The 26,647-nt window shown below is 49.3% G+C and overlaps 2 protein-coding genes across 2 annotated transcripts in view; one reads left to right on the plus strand and one right to left on the minus strand.

Annotated features, from left to right (window-relative positions):
- Positions 1–202: 202 nt before the first annotated feature.
- The window catches only part of LOC144161769 (uncharacterized), a 56,571-nt gene continuing 30,126 nt past the window's right edge, over positions 203–26,647 (minus strand). The window contains exons 2-7 of the mRNA XM_077692369.1: positions 4,324–4,455; positions 3,698–3,804; positions 3,537–3,582; positions 3,347–3,479; positions 3,070–3,286; positions 203–223 (exon numbers count right to left, since the gene is read on the minus strand). Of these exons, the coding sequence (XP_077548495.1) occupies positions 203–223; positions 3,070–3,286; positions 3,347–3,479; positions 3,537–3,582; positions 3,698–3,804; positions 4,324–4,455 (656 nt within the window). The remainder of the gene's footprint in view (positions 224–3,069; positions 3,287–3,346; positions 3,480–3,536; positions 3,583–3,697; positions 3,805–4,323; positions 4,456–26,647) is intronic.
- LOC144162205 (uncharacterized) lies at positions 8,678–16,761 on the plus strand. The gene is made up of 5 exons (XM_077692674.1): positions 8,678–8,696; positions 10,685–10,870; positions 13,471–13,680; positions 15,352–15,576; positions 16,655–16,761. Exons 1-5 carry the CDS (start codon positions 8,678–8,680, stop codon positions 16,759–16,761), a joined length of 747 nt encoding a protein of 248 aa, XP_077548800.1.

The following is a 26,647-nucleotide window of genomic DNA, read 5'->3' on the forward strand; positions in this document are numbered from 1 at the left end:
AATTACAGCTTCGCAGGCTTGTGGATGTGAAGGGGCGTATATTTTAAGCGTCCCGAAAATCTTTGGCCTGAACGGGCGCTTTCTAACCATTCCGACAGCGCCGAAAAGGGCAAGGAAGGCGCCAAGAGGCACGATTTGCGTCGCCGTTATCAGGAAAATCTTTTGCTGATAAGGGGGGTCTTTCCAGCGAAACTTTTTTCCCTCAAAGGGTGTAGATATACCCCTGCAAAAGAGAGTCAGCACGTACACACTCAAGGGAGTCAAAGTTTACACCTTTTCGCGCAGCCCAATGTTACACCATCGTTACACCTTCGAGTGAAAAGTTTTGCTAAAGAATGCTTGAAAATACCCCCCTTATCAGCAAAAGATTTTCCTGATAACGGCGACGCAAATCGTGCCTCTTGGCGCCTTCCTTGCCCCTTTTCGGCGCTGTCGGAATGGTTAGAAAGCGCCCGTTGAGGCAAAGACTGCATGCGGGCCGAGTTGAAAAAGTTTTCCCGCCATTTTTTTTTTGTGGGGCTACCATGGTTGCCAGACCAGGAATGCCATCCCCGCTAAAAGAGCGGCTGCAGGTGGTCGCCAGTTTATGTTCATTTTTTTCGCAGATCTGTCAGTCCGCTCTGGTTACAAACCCCTGCGCGCTCGCGCCGCGGGCTCGCGCTGCGGACTGACAGATCCGCACCCGGGCCCGAGCCAGAGCACGCGGCGTGAGCGCGCAGGGGTTGTAACCAGAGCGGACTGACAGATCTGCGAAAAAAATGAACATAAACTGGCGACCACCTGCAGCCGCTCTTTTAGCGGGGAGGGCATTCCTGGTCTGGCAACCATGGTAGCCCCACAAAAAAAAAATGGCGGGAAAACTTTTTCAACTCGGCCCGCATGCAGTCTTTGCCTCAACGGGCGCTTTCTAACCATTCCGACAGCGCCGAAAAGGGCAAGGAAGGCGCCAAGAGGCACGATTTGCGTCGCCGTTATCAGGAAAATCTTTTGCTGATAAGGGGGGTATTTTCAAGCATTCTTTAGCAAAACTTTTCACTCGAAGGTGTAACGATGGTGTAACATTGGGCTGCGCGAAAAGGTGTAAACTTTGACTCCCTTGAGTGTGTGCGTGCTGACTCTCTTTTGCAGGGGTATATCTACACCCTTTGAGGGAAAAAAGTTTCGCTGGAAAGACCCCCCTTATCAGCAAAAGATTTTCCTGATAACGGCGACGCAAATCGTGCCTCTTGGCGCCTTCCTTGCCCTTTTCGGCGCTGTCGGAATGGTTAGAAAGCGCCCGTTGGGGCAAAGACTGCATGCGGGCTGAGTTGAAAAAGTTTTCCCGCCATTTTTTTTTGTGGGGCTACCATGGTTGCCAGACCAAAAATGCCCTCCCCGCTAAAAGAGCGGCTGCAGGTGGTCGCCAGTTGATGTTCATTTTTTTCGCAGATCTGTCAGTCCGCTCTGGTTACAAACCCCTGCGCGCTCGCGCCGCGTGCTCTGGCTCGGGCCCGGGTGCGGATCTGTCAGTCCGCAGCGCGAGCCCGCGGCGCGAGCGCGCAGGGGTTTGTAACCAGAGCGGACTGACAGATCTGCGAAAAAAATGAACATAAACTGGCGACCACCTGCAGCCGCTCTTTTAGCGGGGAGGGCATTCCTGGTCTGCCAACCATGGTAGCCCCGCAAAAAAATGACGGGAATTTTTTTTTTTTTGCGGAGCTACCATGGTTGCCAGACCAAAAATGCCCTCCCCGCTAAAAGAGCGGCTGCAGGTGGTCGCCAGTTTATGTTCATTTTTTTCTCAGATCTGTCAGTCCGCTCTCGTTACAAACCCCTGCCCGCTCGCGCCGCGTGCTCTGGCTCGGGCCCGGTTTTTATCTGCGAACATAAACTGGCGACCTCTTTCATTTCTTTTACTTGGTCTGTTATCGCATTACTGTTTCTTTACTTAATTCAGTGCATGCATTTCTATCGTCGAATAGGACTCCTCTGGTTTGAAGCGAAATGTGGGGAGCATGTGAAGATTATTTGTTTGCCGCTGTGCTTTCGGTGCCTCTGATTAGTTCATCTTGAAGGTTGAAACGCTTTGGTGAGTGGAGCAAGGGAGAACAACAACGTGAATCATTTTATGCATTTTTATTGACCACGAAGGAAATGTATTCTTTGCCAGGGCACACGTGCTTTCGAGATGAAGGAGCTCGCTGGCCAAGCAAGTAGGCGGGAGACATAACCAAACGTCTTTTGACTCTTGGCAGCGTCAACAGACACTGACGCCGCCATCACTACGAACACCGGAACGCGCGCACACTGTTTATTTCCGGTGAGTTTCCAAGCAAACGTCCCCCTGGGGGTGAAAACTCAGTCGGGGTTCCCCACAGGCTCACATCCTTCGCACAGGTAATGCACCACTCTGGCAGGGCTGCTAGCTCCTCTGTGACGATCTGTTTGGGGCTTAGCGTCACTGAGGCGCTTTGCGACAGTTTTTCGCATTGCCACCATGCATAATCGAGCCCTTCGCTGCACATTTACGTGCAACACTTGTCGATACTGAATGGCTAATCTTTGAGCAGCTACATCTGATAACACTCTGGTATAGCACGCCATGGTTTATCTGGACACAAATTGGTGCAGTTAGAGCCACTGAGAAAACTAAACAGTACGCCGAGTATTACACTCAACTCTGCGAGTGACGACAAGAACGGTCAGACTTCTGTCCGCATGCTACTTTGCCGGCGGCTACGCCGAACTCCCCTGCACAAGTTACACACAACAGTCCGTTTACCTTTTTCGCCGTCCGGGGCCAAATCCTGGGAGGACACGTTGCCTAGAATGAACACTTTCACACCATGAGGACAAAGTACACGAGTAAGAACTTCGCTTCATGAACGGTGTGACGTTCACACGGGGTCAAGGGCTGTCCCTAACCGCACTCCTAGCGAATCATTTTTGGAATTATGCTCACTAGGAGTGCGAACTTGCTCATGTTCGCTCTTGCGAACTAGTTCGCTTTTTTTTTTTTCTCTCTCCCAACTTTAATGAGCGCCATTATGACAACTAGGATTTGCTAATATACTGTTCGAAACGAGATACAAGAGACCGACAGTACTTGATGTCGCTCGAGCCGACAGAGCCAGCGAGCCGCATCGACTGTGTACAAACGACAAAGGCAGTACTCCGGTTTCGAACAGGGTTTAATTCCAAGACAGGCGCAGCGACGGACAGCTCGACTGGAACGGCATCCGTGAAGGCTCGATGACGGCACCGTCCTCCAAGGTGGTAACCACGACGCATAGATGCACAGAGCGGTCTGCACCACGAGGCAAATCCCGTTAACAATGTTACGTTTAGGGAGATCACCATTCCTTACCGATTGCAAACAGGGTTTATTGATTTCAAGACAGGCGCAGCCATGTACAGCTCGACTCGAACGGCATTCTGGACGTCTCGATGACGGCCCCGTCCTGCTCGGCGGTGACCGGTACGCATAGGCAGGAGGCGGTCTGGAACAAAAGGCAAAGCACGTTAGAAATGTAATTTCGAAGGTAATCACGGCTTACCGAATGCGGGGACCATGATTACGCCTGGCAGGAACGGGAAGGGACGCTGAAAGGCAAAGTAACAGACGAACAGCGACAGACCCACTTTTATTACCAGAAAACACCTCTGCACAAAACACGCGTCGTCGAACTCAGTAGATAGTACAGATGGAGACGTGTACCTGCCTAGCCAGAAGAGTAGTGCATGTTTGCGGGAAGGAGCAAGTGCAATAAGACACGACGCAAGGGTCAGGGAAAGGGGAGGGCGGAGGCGGTGCCGGACGCGAACCTGAAAAGGAACCAAGGACACCAATTCCATCACTCGCCTTTGCCACGACCCCAATTAGGAGCCGCGGACCGCAGAGCTGCGTTCCGCGCTTCAGCGATGCTCGTTGAAGGTGGCGACTGTATTCAGAACGTCGCGCGAACCGAGGACGTGCGAGCGGAAGGCATTATCGAAGTGCATATACCTCGGCTACCGCGGCGTTCGGAAAGGAAGACCGACTATCACCACAAGCTAACGGGGCTTCCGAGCTGAGTCCGACGCTAGAGGCAGTGGCGAAGGGCTCCAACACCGCCACTGCGCCGCTGTCCCGAAAGCTACAGCCTAACGCGCACCGCAAAGCTTTGGCGACAGTCGGAATCCCTGCGTCGCGACGGCCCAGGAAACGTCCGGCTCCGAGGCTAATGTGCTCTCGGTTAGGAAAATTCAAATACGCAAACGTTCAGCGTCGCGAAAAAAATGATACGAAAGCCGGTTTCGTGGGCACGCCGCACGTCGAACCGGGCCTTCAGCCACGGAACTCACCACTTGGAAAAGTCGTCGGTGAAGACTGTGAAGCAGCATACCGTGAAGGAAGTCCGCGAGGCCCTCGTGGGTATTCGCTTGTCCGAGCGAGCCGGTTGGGAGCAGGGATGTCACAGGCACAACGAAAAACGACTGGAGAAAACGAAAACGACAACACTTATGGCATTAAACACTTCTTAGCGCGAACCAAACTTCCGCAATAGACAGTGTACCGCGTGGAAAAAAACCGCCAGCTACTCTGCGCCCGATGCGCAACATGGCGTACCCCTTGTTCTAAAACGCGCTTATCCTGGCATTACAGAGCGCTGCTGTTGGTCGGCTACCGCCTACCCTTCCACTCTTTCACATCGATATCGTCTTCCAGAACATTCTGGCAGTTGTAAAACAAAACGAAAAAGTTATCGCATCAAGTCGCAGCCGCGCGGCCACCGGAGCATGCATGACAAGGCATTTTATGCTGCGTCACGGAGCAAGATAACCTTCTTGCTTCGTGGTTCTTCATGTCGGCTTGGGGCTTCGGCTGGCGCGATTGCACGGTCCTATCGATCATGCGGCCGTTACCGGCCGTCTTCCGCGGCTTTTGAAACCGAATAAGAAACGCCACGTCTTGAAGAAACAGTCGACTGCGCGGGAACACAAATGCTACTGCGTACGAGTCATTGATTGATTGATTGATTGATTGATTGATTGATTGATTGATTGATTGATTGATTGATTGATTGATTGATTGATTGTAAGGTTCAAGGCGCCGACAAAATGAAGGCTATGAGGCGCGCCGTAAAGTGGAGGGCTCCGGATTGATTTTGACCACCTGGGGATCTTAAGCATGCGTCGAAATCTCGTATATACACGGGCGGTTTGGCTCTTCGTATCCACTAGAAAAGCGGCCGCCGCGGCCGGGACTCGAACCCGTGTCCCCGTTCTCAGCAGCACAACGCCTTAGCCACTGAGCCATCGCGGCGGGTGCGTACGAGTCGTGGCTGTAAGAAAAATTCCCAAGCATTTCCCAAGTGAGAGGGAACATGTCAAAGTGCGAATGCCCGAGTTTGCCCGAAGTTACCCGATTTGATACGGAGGGGGCGCTATGTTGAACTCTGTTGGCGAAGCGAAGGGGAGAGGAGGAACGCAGCTACGGCGGGCCGACCCAAAGCCACAAGTTTCTAGAAGGCTTTGGCCAAGGAGGTTGTATAAAACTTCTGGAGTGGAGGCCGCCCATAGCGGGCAACGCGGGGTCCGGGCAATTTATTTCACGCCACCGCCGCCGTATGGGCCGCCGCGCACTCTTCAATTTCGTATGCTCGAAACTGCTCTGCGGCCCGTTGTCGCGAAGGGTTGGTTTTTTTCCCCACGGCTTTTGTGTTTTGCACGTACGCGGCACTCCTGCCCGCACGCGGGCATGGGATCGCCGAGCAGACAAATGCAGGAAGGACGGGGAAAAGTTGCCGCCAACCAAACACGAGAGATGCCCCGGAGTCGGAGACCGCCGTCGCCGCCGGCCCACCCGACCATGGAAGAAAAAGAAGAAGGAACACATTTATTTGGGAGCAGAGCTAGTTGACGATGGTGGCCGCCGTTTTGGCGGCGACCGCAGCCGCCCGGGCGCCAGTGAAACTTGAGCCTCCTGGTCTGGGCAGCGCAACGCCTCCTCCCACTGCTCACATGAGGTTATTTTTGGATAGGGATCTCTCGGGCATCCCCGCATAAGTGCTGAAGTGTGCCGAGGGACTGGCAGGCAGTACAGACAGGTGGAAGGTATAGCGCTGGCTGAATTAGGTGTAATTTAGAGGGATTGGGAAATGTGTTTGTCTGTAAAAGACGCCATGTATGTTCTTGCTGGATGGTGAGTTGTGTGTGTGCCGGGGGTATACGCGGCGAGAGAGGCGGTAGTGGGTGGTAATTTCATTGTAGGTGATCATCCGGTCTCCAGCGGATCTGGCGCCATGGTAGGGGAACGAGCTGGGCCCGGCTCGGATGGTGAGTTCTCGAACCATACCGTGGGCAACTTCATTCCCCTCCTGGCCAGCATGCGCCGGAGTCCAGATGAGCCCAGATGATGGTCTCTAGCGGATCTGGCGCCATGGTAGGGGAACGAGCTGGGCCCGGCTCGGATGGTGAGTTCTCGAGCCATACTGTGGGCAACTTCATTCCCCTCCAGGCCAGCATGCGCCGGAGCCCAGATGAGCCCAGATGATGGTCTCTAGCGGATCTGGCGCCATGGTAGGGGAACGAGCTGGGCCCGGCTCGGATGGTGAGTTCTCGAGCCATACTGTGGGCAACTTCATTCCCCTCCCGGCCAGCATGCGCCGGAGCCCAGATGAGCCCAGATGATGGTCTCTAGCGGATCTGGCGCCATGGTAGGGGAACGAGCTGGGCCCGGCTCGGATGGTGAGTTCTCGAGCCATACTGTGGGCAACTTCATTCCCCTCCAGGCCAGCATGCGCCGGAGCCCGGATGATTTCTACGGGGGACGTTGAAGGTGCTTGTTGGAGAATTTTGAGTGCCTGGGGCGAAATATAGCCGGGGGCGAAATTTTGAACTGCCGTTTTAGAATCGGTGATGATTGTGGAAGGGGTCGGCTTTTCCGTTAGCGCTAATGCTACCGCCGCCTCTTCCGCTGTGGCTGGGTTGGTGGTGCGGATGGTCAGGAAGTTCCGCTGTACCTGATTGGAAGGGAAATGGGAGACGATTAAGAAGGCACCATGTCACCGATATTCGGCTGCGTCGACGTAATGAACGTCATGTTTGTCGCGGTATTTTTTATGTAATGCTTGTGCGCGTTGCGAACGCCTTTTGGGGTTGAATTGTGGGTGCATGTTTCTGGGTCGATACCCTGATAATTAAATTAGAATGGATGTCGTGAGGGAGGGTGGTTTTGTCTTCTGGGGGGTCTAAAGGGGATATTCGTAACCTCTGGAGAATATGAGTGCCAGTGGTAGTTTTTGAGAGCCTGGTGATTTGATTGACGAGGTGAGCCTCAATGAGCTCTTCGGCGGTGTTATGCACACCTAGAGCTTCGAATTTGGCAATGGAAGTGCTGAGGGGCTGTTGCAGCGCTGCTTTATAAGCTTTTCTGAGTATGATAAGCTTTTCTGAGCAGAGCTCTATTAAGCTCTGTTTTAGATGGGTTTAAATAAGGAAGGGAGTAATCAATCAAAATCTTGGGCTTAACCAGCCTGTTAAGGACAAAGCCTTGGGTTTATCTTGGGCCAGCCTGCTAAGGACAAAGCCTTGAAGGAGACGGAGGCGTTCAGCTTCCCTGAGGCCTCTGTGTCTATTGGTAACTCGTCGAATTAAACCTATCGTTTGCGTGGCGTGTTGTTCGAGCTGGCGTATGAAGTGAGTATTTGATTATTTCAACCTTCGGGATGGGGTCGCCTCGCATGTTTATGTGGATATTCGGGGGGGAGGAGTTTTGCGTTTTTGGTGGGAGTATGAGCAGCTGCGATTTCGCTGGCGAACACGTGAGACCTGCTCTGCCAGCCTCCTCTATCACTATTTCTACTCCTCTTTGTAGAGTGCTCTCTATATCAGCGTCGCTGCCTTTGTTGATCCAAAGTGTAATGTCGTCGGCGTACAAAACAAAATTAAGATTAGGGATTTGTTGGAGTTGTTGGGGGACGGTTAAGATGGCGAGATTAAATAATAAAGGGGAAAGGACGGCGCCTTGTGGCATGCCTTTTGAAGGGAGAGTCAGAGTGGTGGAAGTGATATCGGCGATTTGTACAATAACTGCCCTGTTCGTGAGAAAACTTCGGATGTAATTGTATGTGCGTGGTCCTGGGCCTATGGAGTGCAAGCCTGTGAGTATCGATGTGTGTGAAACATTATCAAAGGCTTTAGTTAAATCTAATGCTAGTATAGCGGCGTTGTCATGTTTATGCTGTGGCGTGAATACGGTCGTGGGGCAGTTGAAGAAGAATGTCCTGTGTGGATAGTTTAGGTCGGAAACCAATCATTGTGCGAGGAAGGACGAACTCCTCACAGTACACGTGAGTATTTTCGCACCCTCACACATCATGAGCTCACGTGGGTACCCACAAATTTTTTCTATCAAAATGAAAATGTTCGAGTACTCAAGATGCAGTTTTGGGAATCAAAATATACTAAACCTGACTAAACCCCTAACAAATCAAGCAATATTACGCTAACAGCACACCGTCACGAACCTAGTTGAACCCTTTAAGAAATGGTTCTACGCCTCGGGCAGGGATGAAGTAACACCAACCACTGATGACTGGCCGATCCCCTGATTGGGTATCTGCCACTCACGAGGAACATCATCATCATCATCTGCCAGCCGGGACGACACCGAGCGGCTCTCGAACGGCGTCTTTCTGTTGTTCTGTCAAGCACCATGGCTTACGTGGTCCGAGGTACGTCCCAACCCTCTATTACAAAGCATACCTTATTGTAAGAGGAGGAGGAGGTAGCCTTTATAGTGGTAGGAAGACTACGTCAAGTGGGGGAAGTGGGAGTAGAAGGCGGGGGCGTTGGTAGCTTGGGACATCTTAAACGCGGCTAGTTTGACCCAAAACAGGCCGGTGATTACTTCGATGCGGCTTCACAATGCTCCCTTGATCAGTCAGTTAGCGCGCCGCTTTTCCATCGACACCAACCTTTTGTAATTGGGCTTTGTCTTTCGGTTCGTTTCTTTGTTTCCCAAAACCAGCGCTTCCACTGGAAGTCGCGTTTACGGTGCCACATTTACCTCGTTTTGTTGCAGCTTGCATTTAGGAACAAAAGTTACAGAAATTCAAAGCGAGAATGATGCTCGTTAACCGCCGAAGGTTGCTAATAGAGCAAAAATAATGCTTTGGCGCAACTGGTTCATTTGGTTTTGCGTAGATTAAGTTAATTTTTCAGAGGATGACGGTAGCTAAACTTTGGCTTATTAGTGTGTACGAACACGAAGCGTCGTGAGCCGGGATAGCCATTTCGGTTTGATTCTTTTTTTTTCATGCAGGACCCCAACCAGCGCCGTTTGCCGCCGCAGGGAATCCGTAAGTATAGGTATTGATTAGATGATTTAATTGATGAACGGGTGCATGAACGCCATATTATAAGCGCGTATGCTAAATGCGGACACAAAGGTTGCATGTCATCACGACTCTTTTAAATAGGACTAAATGAGCTAGAGTATTTTGCTCCATTGACTCGCCCCTTATACTCATGGAAGCACAACGTGCAAGATTTGATTACTCCTCAATTAGGATGATTAATCAACATCCTGGTGGCTGCGTTCAGGCCGCCGAAGCGACCCTAACGTTCGAGGTAGTTATGAAGCGAAGCGTTCCTTTTAAACCTGTCCGGCACGATACGGAAATTCGAATGGGGTATTGTAAATGGTGTTGTAGTGCCTCCACAAATAGACAGTAGGGGAGGGAAAGGCGACGTACTAAACACGGGTGTGATGGCACACGCCGCTTAGATGATGGGAGAATATCAGCAGATCTCCAAAGGACGTCATATGCATAGAAACTAGCGTCACTAAATAAGCTATATATATATAGCCAATAGAAACCAGTTGCTAAAAGAAACCAGACGCTGATAGAAACCAGTGACGCTAATAGAAACCCATTGCGGATGACAGGTCCAACACGAGCAGCAAAATGTGGCCAAAGGGCACACTGTGTGCGTAAAAGGACAGAGGTTAGGATCTAGCGTTGAGGCAAGCAAGGACGCCTCCGTTACCCGGCGAAGCATTTTTTTTTCAAACGCGAGTGCATACTGGCTCGTATTCGGCTGAAGTAGGGCAGTAGCTGAATCCCACGGGGCTACTTTTGGTTGTGCACAAATATCGTGCGAAACACTTCGCGCACAACGAAATCCGTTAAGTTTGCAGCGCGCTAATAGATTTCACAAATCTCCCATTGCACCAAGCCTTAAGTAACCGGCAAAATTCGGCGTCCAAATCAGAGTCGAAGCAGCAACAATGAGCGTAAGCATAGAATAAACCGATTGATTGATTGATTGATTGATTGATTGATTGATTGATTGATTGATTGATTGATTGACTGATTGATTGATTGATTGATTGATTGATTGATTGATTGATTGATTGATTGATTGATTGATTGATTGATTGATTGATTGATTGATTGATTGATTGATTGATTGATTGATTTGGGTGTTTAACGCGCGGAAGCTACGCATGGGCTATAAGGTGAGCTGTAGTGAAGAGCTCCTGAGTAATTTTGACCACTTCCTCGACCCTTTAAAGTGTAACAGAAAGCCTTCAGCACAAATGTCCCAATCATCTTGTTCGCCGTGTTATCGCTTTACTTGAATTTCACACGGTCCTATCCCAATTTGTACTTATACGAACGCTAACCATGACATATTGCACTGAAATGCCGCTTATTACAAATTTGCCCGTGGGGGAATCGTCGTTATAATGAATATTTGCTTCCCCCGCAATACTTCAGTCCCCGCCGGAGGAGCGGTCACGGTGACTACTCGCAGGTCGGCTCCTTCCTCACGGTCTTCCTGATGTGCATGACATTCTTCGGACTGCTGCTCGCCTTATTGATGCTCCTTCTCCGCAACAGTGAGTATAGATGATATTCACTGAAAAGTTTAGTTGTCAATTCCTTCGCTTGGCAACTCTGGAAACGGCCACAGACATGGCGTGACTTGTGCCACTGCGCCCGCACGCCGCAGGAAAAAAGAACACCAGCGTGAGTCGTCTGCTCCGTTTCAACGCGATTCTCAACGGCGGTGTCAACCCAGACGTTATTCATGGTGATAACAGCGCATAAAAGACGAAGACAGAGAAGGAAAAACACAAACGCGGCGCTGGTTCTCTGCCTCTCTTTTATGCGCTGTTTCCACCATGAACGTTCACCAACTTGCGCAGTTCGCCGCACTCGTAGAGATGTTATTAATCGCTCTCACGTTGGAGTCGAGACATTACTTCGCGTTCGGTGGGGTAGAGTTTAGAACGTCCAACACACATCATGTGGTTGGCTCGGACAAGTGCCGCCATACCGCGGAGCCCGATGTAAATGGTTGCCTGCATGCGTGCTTCGCCAGTGAATGCAACCTATAGATTGTGCCTAGCTTAAAGGGACCATGAAGACTGAATACAAGTTCTGTTCATTACAAAGGCCGTTCCCCCCCCCCCCAAAAAAAAAAAAAAACCATACTAATTTCATCGCCAATTTCGAAGAAATAATCGAGATATCAACAAAAACAGATGAAACAGTCGTGACTTTCCAGCCACCTTCCGGCGATTTCTATATGACGTCACAGAATCTTGTTTGTGTGATTTTGTGACGTCATCAAGCCGCCATCAAAGAACGTGACTGGGAGACTGTAGTGGAGCCTCCAGTTTAGTTTGGTGGTATCATTTCAGCGCTAACATGCAGTTAAGACACCATTAAAAAGGTTTTTAGTGCCGGTCCATAACGCGTCCCTCCTGCCCGTATTACGCCACTATGGCGCAAAAGTTGAAAGTTGTTCAATATTTTTGGGGTTTTTTTATTAAAAAAGTCTTTGGCTGCTGGAATCGAGCTGAGTGAGCTTCCAAAGCTTAGTTAGTTCTTTCAAATTGAACAAAAGTTGTACCTTGTCTTCATGGCCCCCTTAATGGGTACTAATGACTTTTATTTTTTGCCATTTTATACTGTGTCCAGCAAAGCAAGCGAGTAACGGCAATTAACAGGCTCCACCTCTTTCTTTCTTTCTTTCTTTCTTTCTTTCTTTCTTTCTTTCTTTCTTTCTTTCTTTCTTTCTTTCTTTCCTTATTCACTTATTTATTTATTTGTTTGTTTGTTTGTTTCACACTCTCTCTCTCTCTTGCAGTGGTTAGGGAAGAGCACATACGTAAGTCTGCTTCACGTTTCATCACGTAGCCCCAAGCTGCGGTTGCCCATTACGGGAGCATCCTAAATGTTTTTGCTTAGCATGCCAACAACGCAGCTGGTCAATTCACGAGTGACTGAGGAAGTATCTGAAGTGCTTTGAACGCGCGCAGACTGCCTTGCGCGCAGATGTTTCGGGTGGAGCATGAAATAACCAAATCCCACTTTGCCTGCCTCAGATCTTCCAGCGCTCCTTCCTACTCGGTCCGAAAGCGCTTTGTTCCCCATCTTTGTTAGAAAGCTGTTCAAGAAAAAAAGGGAAATTCCGGCTGTATCAGCCTCCACTGCGACAATAACCGAATGTTTTGTACCTAATAACAATTCGAGCTTTTAAAGGGGCCATGAAGAAAGAACATTGCCTTTGGTAAACACCGTAGGTACAGCCCAACCACGAAGGACTTCTTTAATGGCAAAAAAAATGCGAGGATTACGTTAAAACTTTCAAATTTCGCGCTACGGTGACGTAATATGGACAGGGGTGACCTATAATGAGGCAGCATTGAAAGCTTAGTCATCACTTATATGCTCGTTCGCATTCAAGGGATGCGATCATGGAGGAAAGAAAGCTTAGGAGAGGCCCCGCTGGCCACCGGCGCACTGGAAGAAGTGCGGAGGAAGTGACGTAATTTTTTCACGTCTATCGGAGGCCGCTGGAAACCGCGACTATTTCTAGTTCACTGTAACCGCGACCTAGCAACGACGCCGAAGGCCGGCCCACCGAGTACCTACGTCACTGCGCGGCCCAGTCCGTAGCCAATGGTCGGCAGGCAGAGGCGACCATTGGCAGAGACAGTAGACCGAACGAAGGTTGTGGAGGGGTCGCGGGAGCGCAAAATACAAGCCAAAAATGGTGGTCTACCAAAATGGCGCTTCCGGCTTCAGTAGAGGAGACGCCAGTGCCTCTCCTAAGCATTTCTTTCCTCTATGCGATAAAACAGATATAGAAGCCCTACTACTATTGCACCGGCACGTTTGTTGGCGGTGGCTTTGATCAGCGGCCGCCAATCACACAGACAGGATTCTGTGACGTCATAGAGACGTCACCGTAAAGTGGCTAAGGATTCGCCATCACTTCATGTGCTTTCTTTGATATCTCGATTATTCGTTTGAAGTTTGCGACAAAATTGCTATCATATATTATCGGAATATTGCAGACATTTTTAATGAGCAAAACTCGTATTTTTCCTTCATGATGCCCGTAGCTATTTCACGGTCGGGCAAGTCGCGCCGCAGCGACAGGTATAGGTCAAAACGTTTCTCCTGCGCCTTGGTGATTTCGCTCCAGAGAACATGCGCTGCGCCACGCCGATCATGGTGAAGATCTCGACGAACATCCGCTCCATGAAGGCCATCATGACGTCGAACAAAAACGGCAGCTGCGATCACGAGCTGAAGCAGGCCTGGTACCGTTTCGAGACGCCGTACGGAAACCGCATGCCCGAGACTCCGGCGAGGACAGGCATGTGCAACACCATGGTGCCCTTCTGGTTCTCTGGTACGTATAGGTTGCATTCACTGGCGAGGCACGTATGAAGGCAACGATGTAAGTGTTTCGTCACTGGTTACGCTGGACTCCGCGGGATGGTGGTTCTTGTCCGTGCTAAGTACATGATGTGTGTTGGACGTACCAAGCTCTACCCCACCGAACGCCAAGTAAAGCATCGAGTCCAATGTGAGTGCGATTAATAACATCTCTGTTGACACCACCGTTGAGAATCGGGTTGAAACGGAGCAGACGATGCACGCCGGTGTTTTATTTTCTTCTTCGGCGTGCGGGCGCAGTGGCACAAGCCGCACCATGTCCGTGACGCACCGGCCATGTCCGTGGCCGTTTCCAGTGTTGCCAAGCAAAAACATTGACAGCTGAACTGTTCAATGAATACCACCTATACGCAGCCATTTTTTGTATGTCCGAAAGTTTACAAGTTTTAAGGCCTTAGATTTCTATGTCTTATGGAAGTGTCCCTCCCCTCCTCCTCGCCCTGAGTACGTCAGTGGCTTGTCACATCAGGGGCGGTATACTCGAGTTTGTCCGTTTTGAAAACGTCTGTTTCGCGTCCGTTTTATTGTAACGTACCTTCTGTTGTAAGCGGGCTTTGGGTTGGATTTTCGCGCCGCTGTTTTTGTGAACACATTTTAAACGCCTAAACCTATTTTACACTATCTTACATGGTTTTATTGTTCCACCAGCGAACCAACAACTAGGCGACGAAAAATCGCCTGTTCCGAGAAACCGCGTCATAGCTCTGCCGTGCTTGCATGACGTCACATCCGGGTGTTCGCTTTTATCCAATAAGGGCTTGCCCAAAACGGACACTTTTAAAACGGACACAAAACGGACAAAACACGAGAATACCGCCGCAGAATAACACCCATAATCATTTTAATCCAAACTACAAAGCAGATGAAAGAGTGGCGTCTCACCCGCTACTTTCCCGCAGTGCCCCCGTCAAAGAACATAATTCAGAGATTTCAGCGGTGCCTCGTTGTATCGCACCAATCGAGCACTAGCGTATAGTTAACTAACTACTGAGTTTTTGGTGCCTCCTCCCCAGTGACGTCATAATGTCGTTATGTGGCGGCAGATGACATTTTGTCAATAATTGTAAGCTTTTTTCTGGCAAAAACAATGTCCTTTGTGACCCGGGATGGTGTTTAGTGAGCTATCAAGGGTGAGTTTTTTCAAGTAAAGTGGCGGTACATGGCGTCCTCGGGGTCCCCTTAAGCGCTTCCACTAAATCACGCTATTTCTCAAATTTATTCATTCTAAAGCTGCTCTACTAAAATAAAAATACCGAAGCTGATCTTCCTTGACACATCGTTTGAAAGGAGGTTTCATTAATCGCATCTTTCAACATGCAACAGGGGCCTGCCGTGAAGCCCCGCCGTGGTGGCAAGGTGGCTAAAGGCGTTGTGCTGTGTTGAGCCCAAGCACACGGGTTCGATCTCCGCCTTGGTGGCCACTTTTCCGATAAAGGAGAATAGCAAAATCAAGCGCCCGTGCGTCGAGATTTCGGCGCACGTTAAAGACCCCTACGACAATTGAATCTGGAGCCCACCACTACGGCGTGGCCCGCAGCCCAGGTGTAGCTGCGATCCCACAATCAATCATCTGCCCGCAAAGGCTGACAGCGGCGGTGGCGTAAATCGGCACGGCACAACGCAGGCAGCCACCCCGAGTACCCGAGCCTTCCGATGCCAGCGGTGGCATGCGGTGCCGACCAGGGCGACACGTGCGCCTACCACGCGAACATCCGAGTGCAGCACTGCGGCTCGTACATGGCATACTACCTGCAGCCGCTTCCCAGGTGCTTCATGGCCTACTGCATCGGTGAGCGGGCTCATCGGGCTCATGAGACGCATTTAGCGCTGCCTTACGTCGAGCGATTGAGTGAGTGAGTGAGTGAGTGAGTGAGTGAGTGAGTGAGTGAGTGAGTGAGTGAGTGAGTGAGTGAGTGAGTGAGTGAGTGAGTGAGCGAGCGAGTGAGTGAGTGAGTGAGTGAGTGAGCGAGTGAGTGAGAGAGTGAGTGAGAGAGTGAGAGTGAGTGAGATAGTGAGTGAGAGTGAGTGAGAGAGTGAGTGAGAGAGTGAGAGTGAGTGAGAGAGTGAGTGAGAGAGTGAGAGTGAGTGAGTGAGTGAGTGAGCGAGTGAGTGAGTGAGTGAGCGAGTGAGTGAGCGAGTGAGCGAGTGAGTGAGTGAGCGAGTGAGTGAGTGAGCGAGCGAGTGAGTGAGTGAGTGAGTGAGTGATTGAGTGATTGAGTGAGAGAGTGAGTGAGTGAGAGAGAGAGTGAGTGAGTAAGAGAGTGAGTGAGAGAGTGAGTGAGTGAGTGAGTGAGTGAGTGAGTGAGAGTGCGAGTGAGTGAGTGAGTGAGAGTGCGAGTGAGTGAGTGAGTGAGTGAGTGAGTGAGTGAGTGAGTGAGTGAGTGAGTGAGTGAGCGAGCGAGCGAGCGAGCGAGCGATTGAGTGAGCGAGCGAGCGAGCGAGTGATTGAGTGAGGGAGCTGGCGAGCGAGCGATGGAGTAAATGAGTGAATGAGTGAGAGGTGTGTGAGTGAATCAGTTAGTGGGCCTCCTCGGTTATCAGTCCCGGATCGTTCGCGGACTTCCCGAGACACGATCCGACGCTCGATTTTTCCTTGTATTCCTATGAGACCTCTGGCACCGAACGCAGTCGTCGGGCTGCCCGCGGACCGTCCAGGATTGGTAAATCAAGGAGGCCCAGAATTCAATTTCGCTTTCGATCGCGTGGAAACCCCAGAGCAAGTGCAGCTGACTCATGGAATTTTTCTGTATACGAAGAAAACAGAACTGAATGGTCCGTGTATTAAATACCTGCATGTGAATACAAGGGAATTCAATCGCATTACGTTGGATTGTGTTTTAGGGAGTGATTTCGAAGCGTTAGGTTAGGTGTAACACATATTTGTTATCTGTACGGTACTTATATAAAGCTTAATTTCCCCCACGCAGGCGAGAGATTGGTTCCCAAGGGAAACGGTTCCGGCACTCGGCATCCAAAGGGCGACTGGCTGAAGAACATGAGCTTCACCACGGATCAGTTCACAGACGTCACCTGATGGCGCGCGATGGAATTCCGATTTTGCTCACTAAAATTTTAGAGGCTTCGCGGGAAGACATGCTGAAATCCTATTTTTTGTGGGACATCACTGCTTTAGGTTGAGCTGTATTTACAACGCTGGCTAGCGAGCTGTAGAAGTGTAGCTTGCTGGACCTGTTGGCGCATTCTGACGTTTTGGAAAAACCAGTAAAATACAAAGAAAACACTTGTGCTAAAAGCTTCGAGCAGGCGTGGTGGTTGGTTGATCGAACGATGTATCATTCTTCGATTATACGTTCAGTTGCAAGTTTATCGAGTGTGTTGACCTTTATTCGCCTCATGTCTTCGTCGTATTTTCGCTGGTTTTTCCAAAACGTCAGCTAACTAGCTGCGTACTGCATTTCTACTTTGAACGCAAATTTCGAAAAATTGTAATTTATTCTCATCATCAGCCTATCTACGCCCTGTGCAGGGCAAAGGCCTCTCCCATAGATCTCCATTTATCCCAGTCCAGTGCTAACTGCGGCCAATCTATTCCCGCAAACTTTTTGATGTCACCTGCCCATCTAACTTTATGCCGTGGGATCCACTCTGTTACCCTTAATGACCAACGGTTATCTTGCCTTCGCATTACATGTCCTGTCCACGTTCATTCCTTGTTCACTTCTAGACGACTAACAGTAAGCTGATCGGCCTGCAATTTTTCAAGTCCTTCATGTCACCTTTCTTGTGGATTAGGATGATGTTCGCGTTCTTCCAAGATTCAAGTACAATCCGGAAGAATATGGTAATTTTATTCTATTAAGGTACAACTACGATACACATTTGCGGTCTTATTCGTTCAAGAAGCGTTTTTAGCGTTTTTTCGCCCTCTGAGAATTTTTGTGCGTCCCTCACCATGACTGTTCATTTACATTGTAACGCCTCTCTGACCCCGTGTGGGCTCTGACACCTCTTTTACTCTTTGCTCAGGGTTCATTTAAGCTAAAGGTGTCTTATCAAACGCAAAAAGTTACTGTAGTCTGCGTCAACAGAAGACGTATGTAAGTCGTTGGGCAAGGCGTGGCCAGTGTCGCAACAGATAGGGGGTTGCTTGAGAGGGGGGGATTGGGTTCGTATGGGATTTGAACCTAAGAGCTGCCGTGTCTTCATGGCTGTGTCCATCTCCGGAATCCAGTCGCATGAGCTTCCAATCCCATAAAATGATTTTGCCACTTCGTACCGTTCGCGAATACTAGGACCAGGGTCCCTCTGCCTCTATACCCCCTAGGGATGGAGAATCCTTCCGTAGCAAGTTATAACTGCGAGCTCAGTGTTTCAACTCAATGCGTTGTTTTAAGGTTTTAGGAGGCAGAAGAAAGAATTCGTGTTCTTACAGTCTGTTATGGATGGCCTGCGAAGCTGGACGCAGTTCGCCGAGTCCGCGAAACAAAGAACGTTTGTTTGAAATTTGCGACTGGGCGTACTTCCTAGCCAATTAGCTGAATGAGACTAGAAAGGAGCCGAGCTTTGTTCCAGCGGACAAACATGCAACTGTTTGTCTCCCTACCGCGTCGTAGGCATCTTAATGTCTGCGTAACACACAACCCAATCCGCTCGACCACCGAGGACACCGGACAGGTCGCATTTGGCGGTTAGACGTCCACGATTAAGCCTCCCGCCACCACAGCGAACTTGTCACCACTAAGGGCATGAAACTATAGCAGCACGGGCACGACTCCTCCTCCCTCTCCTCCCAACCCGTGCAAGATACCGTCGGAAATGTCGCTATGAAAGTTCTTTAAGCTGAACTAACAACTTTGGCTCACGGCAACGTTCGAAGCGGCCAAGTTGCTGTTCATCCGGGAGGGATTCAGAGCTACTCGACAAGCTCTAACAAAGGCGGAAACCAACTAGTAACGTTGGCGGAAACGGCGGCGGCTTTCCGTTGTTTTCGCGCCCATTCGCGCTTCTGTTCGGGCAGACGCTTCTCCAATTCCCGCTCTTATTCTGCCAAGCGGACGGCATGCCTCCGTCCCATGGCAAGTTGAAACCTGGAAGGCCTTTATTGTAGTGGACAAGCATGTTGCTCTCCGTTTCCCTCGCCCTCATAAGAATCTTACTCTCTCCGTCGCTCAGAAAGCTTTCAAGATGAAAAATAATTATAGTCTCACAACTGGCGCTCCAAACGGGCTAATTGCTTTTCAACAGGGAGGGAATCGCAGCTACTCGGTGAGGGGAATTGGAGAGGCAGCAACGGCGGCGGCAGTATGTTTGGTGAAGGCGGTTTTCTGGCGCTATTACGCCAATTCGCGCTTCTGTTGATTCTACGCTATCATGTGATAATGGCGTTACTGCTGTTATCAGCCATTTGCGCAACTTGCGAAAGAAGGGTCGGCAGTGGCGAGGAGGAGCCCCGGAGCTGCGCCGAGTACAGCGGCTTCATCGGAATGAAAACTGGAGGGACTAGACATATGCATACTTCGCAATAAAAAATCATTGTGACTTGTAGATACTCGTTCCTGTGCGCTCATGAAATGTCGCATGTCCACATGGGTATTTGTCAAAAAAATGACTCAGGTTCTATACCTAGTTATCACGAGCAAAACCAAAGACTTAGGACGCAGTGTTTTGTTGAGAGCTTGCCAACTGCTTGAGATTTCGCAGCCTGCTGTCTAGTACATCTACTGGATGGTTATACTCAGCCTTTCGCTTGCGCTGAAGGGCGAGCTATCAATGGCGAAACTGAGGAACCAGGCACCGTCAAAGCATTCAGCAAAGCGGCGCTTTCGTGTGCGTGCATCGTGTGTTTTTCTAGTCTTCATTCCTGAAAACCTGATAGTACAGTTTTAAGGGGCGAAGCTCCTTAGGGGATGGGGCTGTTGGCGTCTCCCGCCGTCGTCGTCGTAATCGCCGTCTCATGTAGTCACGGTACTTAAAAACCCCGGGGAACTCGTCTACGCCTCACCCGAGAGCGCTTCGTAATGCGTACTAAAAACACCGGGACCCTCGTTCACGCCTCGCGCTATAGAGAGCTTCGTGTTTCAAAGACAAGAGACTTTTACAGCAAAGCTATATACCTCTACCCCCAACGGTTTCATATCCGTTGGCAAGAACGTCAAGGCGCCAAGAATGCACTTCTACACTGCATGCTTCGCCCCTCCCCAGGTTTCACGTTAGTGGAGATGGCCCGGGATTTTTCATATATCAGTCGTTAAACCCTCGACTAGTCATGTGGTTCTCTTGCGCTGCGCCACACGCGCAGAGGGCACCGAGGCCGCTGTGCGATAAGGCGCAAAGGAATTTGCCGTTTCCCCCACGTATAGTCACGTGGTACGGAAGCTGCGAAGAAAAGAGCAGCTTGCACGCCGGACGCTGAAGGTCATTGCGACGCGATGAATGACCTGGAACCATGTAGCGTAGCAGAGCTTTCGCTCTGAAAGTTCCGGAGGCATCTAAGCTTCCTTTTTTTTTCACGTCAGAATGCGTGCGCATTACTACTCAATTGGGGAATCGATTGGTAAATTGGCCGTGAGCTTCCGGCGGCTGCTGTCATCGTCACCGGTAAATTTGGAGACGCAGCTAGAGAGGGAGTTGAGAGTTGTATGTGGGCTTCCCACGGCAGCTGACATCGCCATGTATCAATCTTCTTGAGGGATTACGTGTGAATTTTGGGTGGGTATGTTGACTTCTCAGCAAAATTAAAAATCGGTGAATCAGCCCTGAGATTATAGGCCTCTTTTATTGAACTATTCTACAGCATCTCCGTGTTTTATTCGCGCATAAAATGTTACTAGAGCAGTGTTGGGTTGTCTGGGTACGGCTCAAAACTGCTCTGTATGGACAAATGAGAGAAACTATACGAATGCTGCTAACGTCGGTTGTGGTCGACATACCAGAGTTATTTTCTTAGGCCTGTATATACCCTGCTTTAACGTAAGGTGCCCGTAACGTTGCGTCTACCAACGTGACAAGCAACGTCTAACTCATTGTACGCCAAGCTGCGTGTCCGGTTGTCGACGATGAACCCGAAAGCGTGACGCCACAGGATTAGCGTCAGGACGTCGCATAACCCAGTTCTCAGCCACGTAAAAATAAAACTAAACCTTGTTCCACACAGTCTGAAGTCTGCTGCAACAGCGCAACTGTGGTTTTCTTGCGTCGGCTCGAGCATCAACGGGCGCTCACCCGAGAAGGGCAGCGCCGTCGCCCCGCAAATTCTACGGTTTGCGCAGAAAAAAAAATTGACATCTAACCGTCAGGAGGCTCCCCCGCCGATGATGATGATGATTGATAGTGGTATCCCCTCTGTAGCGGGGTGATGAGGAGTCATCTTTCCAAAAAAAAACTATATATAATATACCTATGTTTTACACTATTCGTTTAGTACTAGCGCTGCTTTTGGGGCAGGCACAAAAACTTATTGGGCACAAAATACTGTTTTTTTTTCTGTTACAGGTGGTAGATGTCCTAGGCAACATTCCCCTCTCTGCTTTTCGTCCACCAGCATTCTAATCTTCTTTTCGTCGCCTCGACAGCCTTGAAGTTAACTTCCTCTGTGCTACCCTTAAATCACAGGGCTTCCGGCAGATGAATATTTCCCTCGTGTAGATTTGGATTGACACTCTCGCATTCTAACACTATGTGCCGCATAGTTTCTGCTGCTTTTCCGCAGACCACGCATACCCCATCATTTTGCGTATGCTTCCCCACAAAGCTCTTAGTTCGCAAGCAACCTGCTTTAGCCCCCAAAAGAAAAGCAAAACGCAGTGGTTTCGCCTCTGCGTGACCACTGCGTGACAAAAAAAAAAAAATCACTGGCGAAAACCACGAAGAGCGAGAAAATGGCGAGCGCTAGTGAGCGCGTACCTCGTAGAGACCGCCGACTCCACGGCTCGCGGAGTGGCTTTAACAAAAAACGAAAAAGAAAGAAAAAGAACTACCACGCTGTTGTCAAGCGGTACCGCGTATGTAATGCTTGGCATGAAGAACCTCACGAAATTGATTGCCCGTTGCAGTCTCGCACGCAGTACCCGCCTGTTGCGTCCAGCACTCCACTGACTGCGTTAAGCACTTCTCTACGCCCATCATTACGCTCCTTTAGGTTCTCAACCGCGTGGGGCTAGAACGTCCCTTCTAGTGTCCTTGGATCACCCGCTTTCTAGAGGACTAACTCTAAGTGACGTGCTAGGCCCTTGGTCGAACGCCAAACGAGCATCTCGGACGACAAAAGCTCTATTGTCTTTCCTCCGAAGCACAGTACTTGATCAGACTCTTTAAACAGGACTCTCTTAATGAGCGCGACATCTTCATCATCTGTTCATTGATTTCATTTTTTCATACATCTGGTGTAGCAAGCTAGGCGCCTTGGCCAGGCTAACCTCACCAGTATCATTAAAGACTATTATCTCTCTCTCACGAAATTGATGCATATGACAATGACTACTACTAGCGCAGTGAAAAGCGATGACGGAACGTGTAAATAAACAATTTCAAACTTGCACAAATGAGTGGTGATGTGTCCTTCAGTGCTCCCGTATAAACAAATCCTGCAGCTTCGCTATGGTTCAAGCGTTGCGCGACTTAGTGCAAGCTTCGCTGGTTGAGCTGATGGAAGTCTACAATGCTGAGGATTACTTTGCATCCACCACTCGCCGTTAAGAAGACGACGACCTCTTCGAGGCATATGACAACGACTGGTAGCACCGCAACTATGCAAATAAACAATGATGCTGAAACGTAACCGTGTGTCCGGCAATGCTCGCCTACAACAGCTTCGCTATTCAAGCCTTGCGCGTGAGTGCAAGATTTCCTGAGTTTTTGGAGAGGGTGTGGCAATGGGTATCTGAGTACGGCATTTTTTCTCCTACTGAGCGTTGTAATGCGGGAGTGATGCTCACGCGTTCAAATGGCGGCGCTTCAAAAGGCCAGGTCAGGTGAGGTAAACCTGATTGTGTTACTAGCTGCGTAAAAACGATTAGTTCCTGGGGGAAGGGTGCCACCCTCTTCACGACAGACGGCAGCCACGAGTCCGTAGACCGTGGCGATGTCCTCGGCCAGCTTTATGACTTGTTATCGTCGTGCTGCTGGGTCCTAGCTGAACAAACGGCCTCCCATTGCTCATGGCTAGTGATGGCTATGTGTACGGTTAATGTGCAGGGTTTTTGACGGCAGGCCCACACCATGTGAGTTAGGGAAGAAGAGGAAATGCCGCGCCATTTATAAACATTCAAATATGGAAACACAGCGGTTTCCCTTTCTCGTTTTAAAGCCGCAACTAAAGAACTTACCGCGTCAAGTACTGTCCTCAGAGAATAATTGTAATGTCATGGCACGTACCCAGTGAGGGGATCGACCAATCGTCAAGGAAAGAAAACGCAATTCTTAGCTGGCCACAGGGAGTAGCCATCTTGCGTATGCATCGTTGTTCTTCTTCCCGACAGCCTCCCAGCAAAAAAAAAAAAAAAAAGATGCATCTGATTTTATTTCGCTGGAGTCTAGACTATTGTGCTTACTTAAGCTAGCAGTAAAGTGATTCGCAATCATGCGCAACGTTCAGCTCAAATTTCGCAAGATTTAGCATTTCTTCCAACTCCTTCGTGTAGCGAAAAAGACTACCAGTGAAGAACAGATCCTTAGAGCCAAGGCTGTAGCTAGCGCCACCGGGGTTTTGGACATAGTTCCACCCCTTAACCTCTCTTCCCTCGGTCACAACACACGTATGTGTCACGTCACAGTTGATGATGATGATTAGAGCAAAGCTAGGTTTTGCGGGAGCTCACAGGACATCAGCATCATCATCATCGCTATCAATAACGAGCGGGAAACACAGTCGTGCTAAAGAAGAAGCACCTGTCATATCGGAGGGCACCGGGCTGTCCTCGTACCGATCATGGCCTACGGTAAGTTCAGCTACCATTTCGGAGCTAACGGCAGCACGTGCGTAGCTCAATTTGCGGCATTTGAGTTAACGACATTGCGAAATCCCCACCCATTACGCAACGCTTGCGCCAAATCACGTAACGGTAGAGGTTGCGTGTCGTCTAAATATCTCCCAACACATTCCGCCGACGAAATACTGTGATATTGATTATATTTGGACAGAGATTCCAACGTTGCCGGTTTGAGTTTTCTTTAATATCAGCGTGGTTTGTTTGAAGCTGGCTATAAATGAACTCAAAATACCACTTTATTCAATTTGAAAGAGGTAGCCTTTGGGAACTCACTCAGCGCCATTCCAGCGGCCAAAGACGCTTTCAAATTTTAATAAAAAGAAAACGCGAGAAATATAGGGAACAAATGTTTTTCGCTACTGTGACCGCATATGGCCAGCAGTCACGTAATATGGGTTAACACTAGAAACATAGTTGTGAGTAGATTGATTGATTGTAGGGTTTAACGCGCCGACGCAACGCAGGCGGTGAGGCGCGCCGTAGTGGAGGGCTCCGGAATAATTTTGACCAGCTGGGGATCTTTAACGTGCGCCGAAATATCGTACACACAGGCGTTTTTGCTTTTCGCCTCCATCAGAAAAGCGGCCGCCGCGGCCGGGAATCGAACCCGCGACCTCGTACTCAGCAGCGCAACGCCTTAGCCCCCAAAATTTTCTGCCTTGGACTGGGCTATTGGCTTGGTTCTTTCACTCCCCCAAAATTTCACATTTTGGCTGGACATTAGCCTTGGTACTTTCACTGTCCCAAGAATTTACGATTTCGGCGGGACGTACAGCCTTGGTAATTTCACTGCCCCAAAATTTTCGATTTTGGCTGGAGAATAGCCTTGGTTCTTTCACTGCCTCAAACTTTTCGATTTCGGCTGGACTAATGCTTTCACGGCCCGAAATTTCCGCTTTCGGCTGGACTATAGCCTTGGTACTTTCACTGACCCAACATTTCTGATTTCGGCTTCACATTAGCTTTGGTAATTTCACGGCCCTGAAATTTCCACTGAAATTTCCAAAATTTCGATTTCGGCCTCGGTACTTTCACAACCGCAAAATTTCTGGTTTCGGCTGGACGTATAGCTTTGGTAATTTCACTGCCCCAGTATTTTCGATTTTGGCGATACAATAGCGTTTGTACTTTCATTACCCCAAAAGTTCTGATTTCGGCTCTACTATAGCCTTCATTCTTTCCTGCCTCGAAATTTCTGCTTTCGGCTGTTCACTGTCCCAAAAATTTTGATTTCGGCCTTGGTACTGTCCCTGCCCCAAAATTTCTGATTTCGGCTGAACTATAGCCTTGATACTTTAACTGCCCCGAAATATCCACTCTCGGCTGGTATATTGCCTTGGTATCTCAAATGTCCTAAAATTTCCGATTTGGGTTGGACTATACTAGCCTTGGTACATTCACTGCCCCGCAATTTTCGCTTTCGGCTTGACCATAGCCTTGGTACTTTCACTGTCCCGAAATTTTCGATTTCGGCCTTGGTAATTTCCCTGGCCCAAAAAAATCCGACTTCGTCAGGATGTACAGCCTTGGTAACTTCACTGCCCCGAAAATTTTCTTTTTCGGCTGGACAAAGCCTTGATGCTTTCACTGCCTGAAATTACCGCTTTCTATTTTGACTATAGCCTTGGTACTTTCACTTTCCCAAAATTTCTGATTCCGGCTGCACTGTAGCATCGGTACTTTCACTGTCCCAAACTTTTCGATTTCGGCTGGACAACAGCCTTAATGCTTTCACTACCCAAAATTTTTGATTTCGGCTGGACTATATATAGCCTTCATCCTTTCACTACTTGAAAATTTCAGCTTTCAACTGGGCTATAGCCTTGGTACTTTCACGGCCCCAAAATTTCCTATTTGAGCTGGAAAGTTTCCGCTTTTGGCTGGACAATAAATAGCCTTGGTACTTTCACTGCACCAAAATTTCCGATTTCGGCTAAACAATAGCCTTGGTACTTTCACTGCCCCAAAATTTCCGATTTAGGTTAGACTATAGCCTTGGTACTTTCACTGTCCCAAAATTTTAGATTTCGGCTGGACATTAATCTTGGTACTTTTACGGCACCGAAATTTAAACTTTCGGCTGTTTTATAGCCTAGGTACTTTCACTGCCCCAAAATTTTGATTTCTGTTAGACTCTAGCCTTCATGTTTTCCCCACCCCAAAATTTCCGATTTTGCCTAGATTTTGCCAAAATTTCCGATTTCGCCTTTCAGTGCCCCAATATTTCCGATTTTGGCAGGACAATAGCATTGGTACTTTCACCACGCCGAAATTTCCGACTTCGGCTGGATTATAGTTTTAGTGCTTTCACTCTCCCGAAATTTAGGCTTTCGGCTGGTCTGTGGCATTGGTAATTTCATGGCCCCGAAATTTCCCCTTTCGGCTATTTATGTCCTTGGTACATTCACTGTCCCAAAATTTTAAATTTCGGCTGGATACCATTCACCATTACCATTCGCCTTGGTACCATTCACTGCCTCAAAATTTTCGATTTCGGCCTTGGTACCCCAAATTTCCAGTCGGCTGAACTAGAGCCTTGGTACTCTTACTGCTCCGAAATTTGCCCCATGGACTGGACTCATATTATAACCTTGATACTTTCTCTGCCCCAACATTTCTGCCATCGGCTGTACTTATAGCCTTGGTATTTTCAGTGCCCCGAAATTTTCGCCGCTGGCTCGACTGTAACCTCCGTACGTTCACTGCCCCGAAATTTCTGCCATCGGATTGGTACTTTTCATGCCCCAAATGCCTTGGTACTTAACTGCCCCGAAACATTGTCCATTGATTGGACTACAGCCTTGGCAGATTAGCTCCGCGGACATATCGGCCGTCGGCTGGGCTATACCATTGGTACCTCCACTTCCTAGAAATTTCAACCATCGGTTGCACTATAGGCTAGGTACTTTCACTGTCCCAAAATTTCGGTCATTGACTGGACTATGGCCTTGGGACTTTCGCTGCCCTGAAATT

This window comes from Haemaphysalis longicornis, unplaced genomic scaffold (assembly GCF_048455015.1).
Source record: "Haemaphysalis longicornis isolate Haplotype H1 unplaced genomic scaffold, Haemaphysalis longicornis Haplotype H1 scaffold_12, whole genome shotgun sequence".
In the NCBI taxonomy this organism is placed as follows: Eukaryota; Metazoa; Arthropoda; class Arachnida; order Ixodida; family Ixodidae; genus Haemaphysalis; species Haemaphysalis longicornis.

What these genes read in the sequence shown, in the direction of transcription:
- LOC144162205 (XM_077692674.1), top strand. An exon ending in GATGCTCCTTCTCCGCAACA is followed by an intron (nt 10,871 to 13,470) that starts GTGAGTATAGAT and finishes ATTTCGCTCCAG; the next exon opens with AGAACATGCGCTGCGCCACG. An exon ending in GGTGCCCTTCTGGTTCTCTG is followed by an intron (nt 13,681 to 15,351) that starts GTACGTATAGGT and finishes GGCACAACGCAG; the next exon opens with GCAGCCACCCCGAGTACCCG.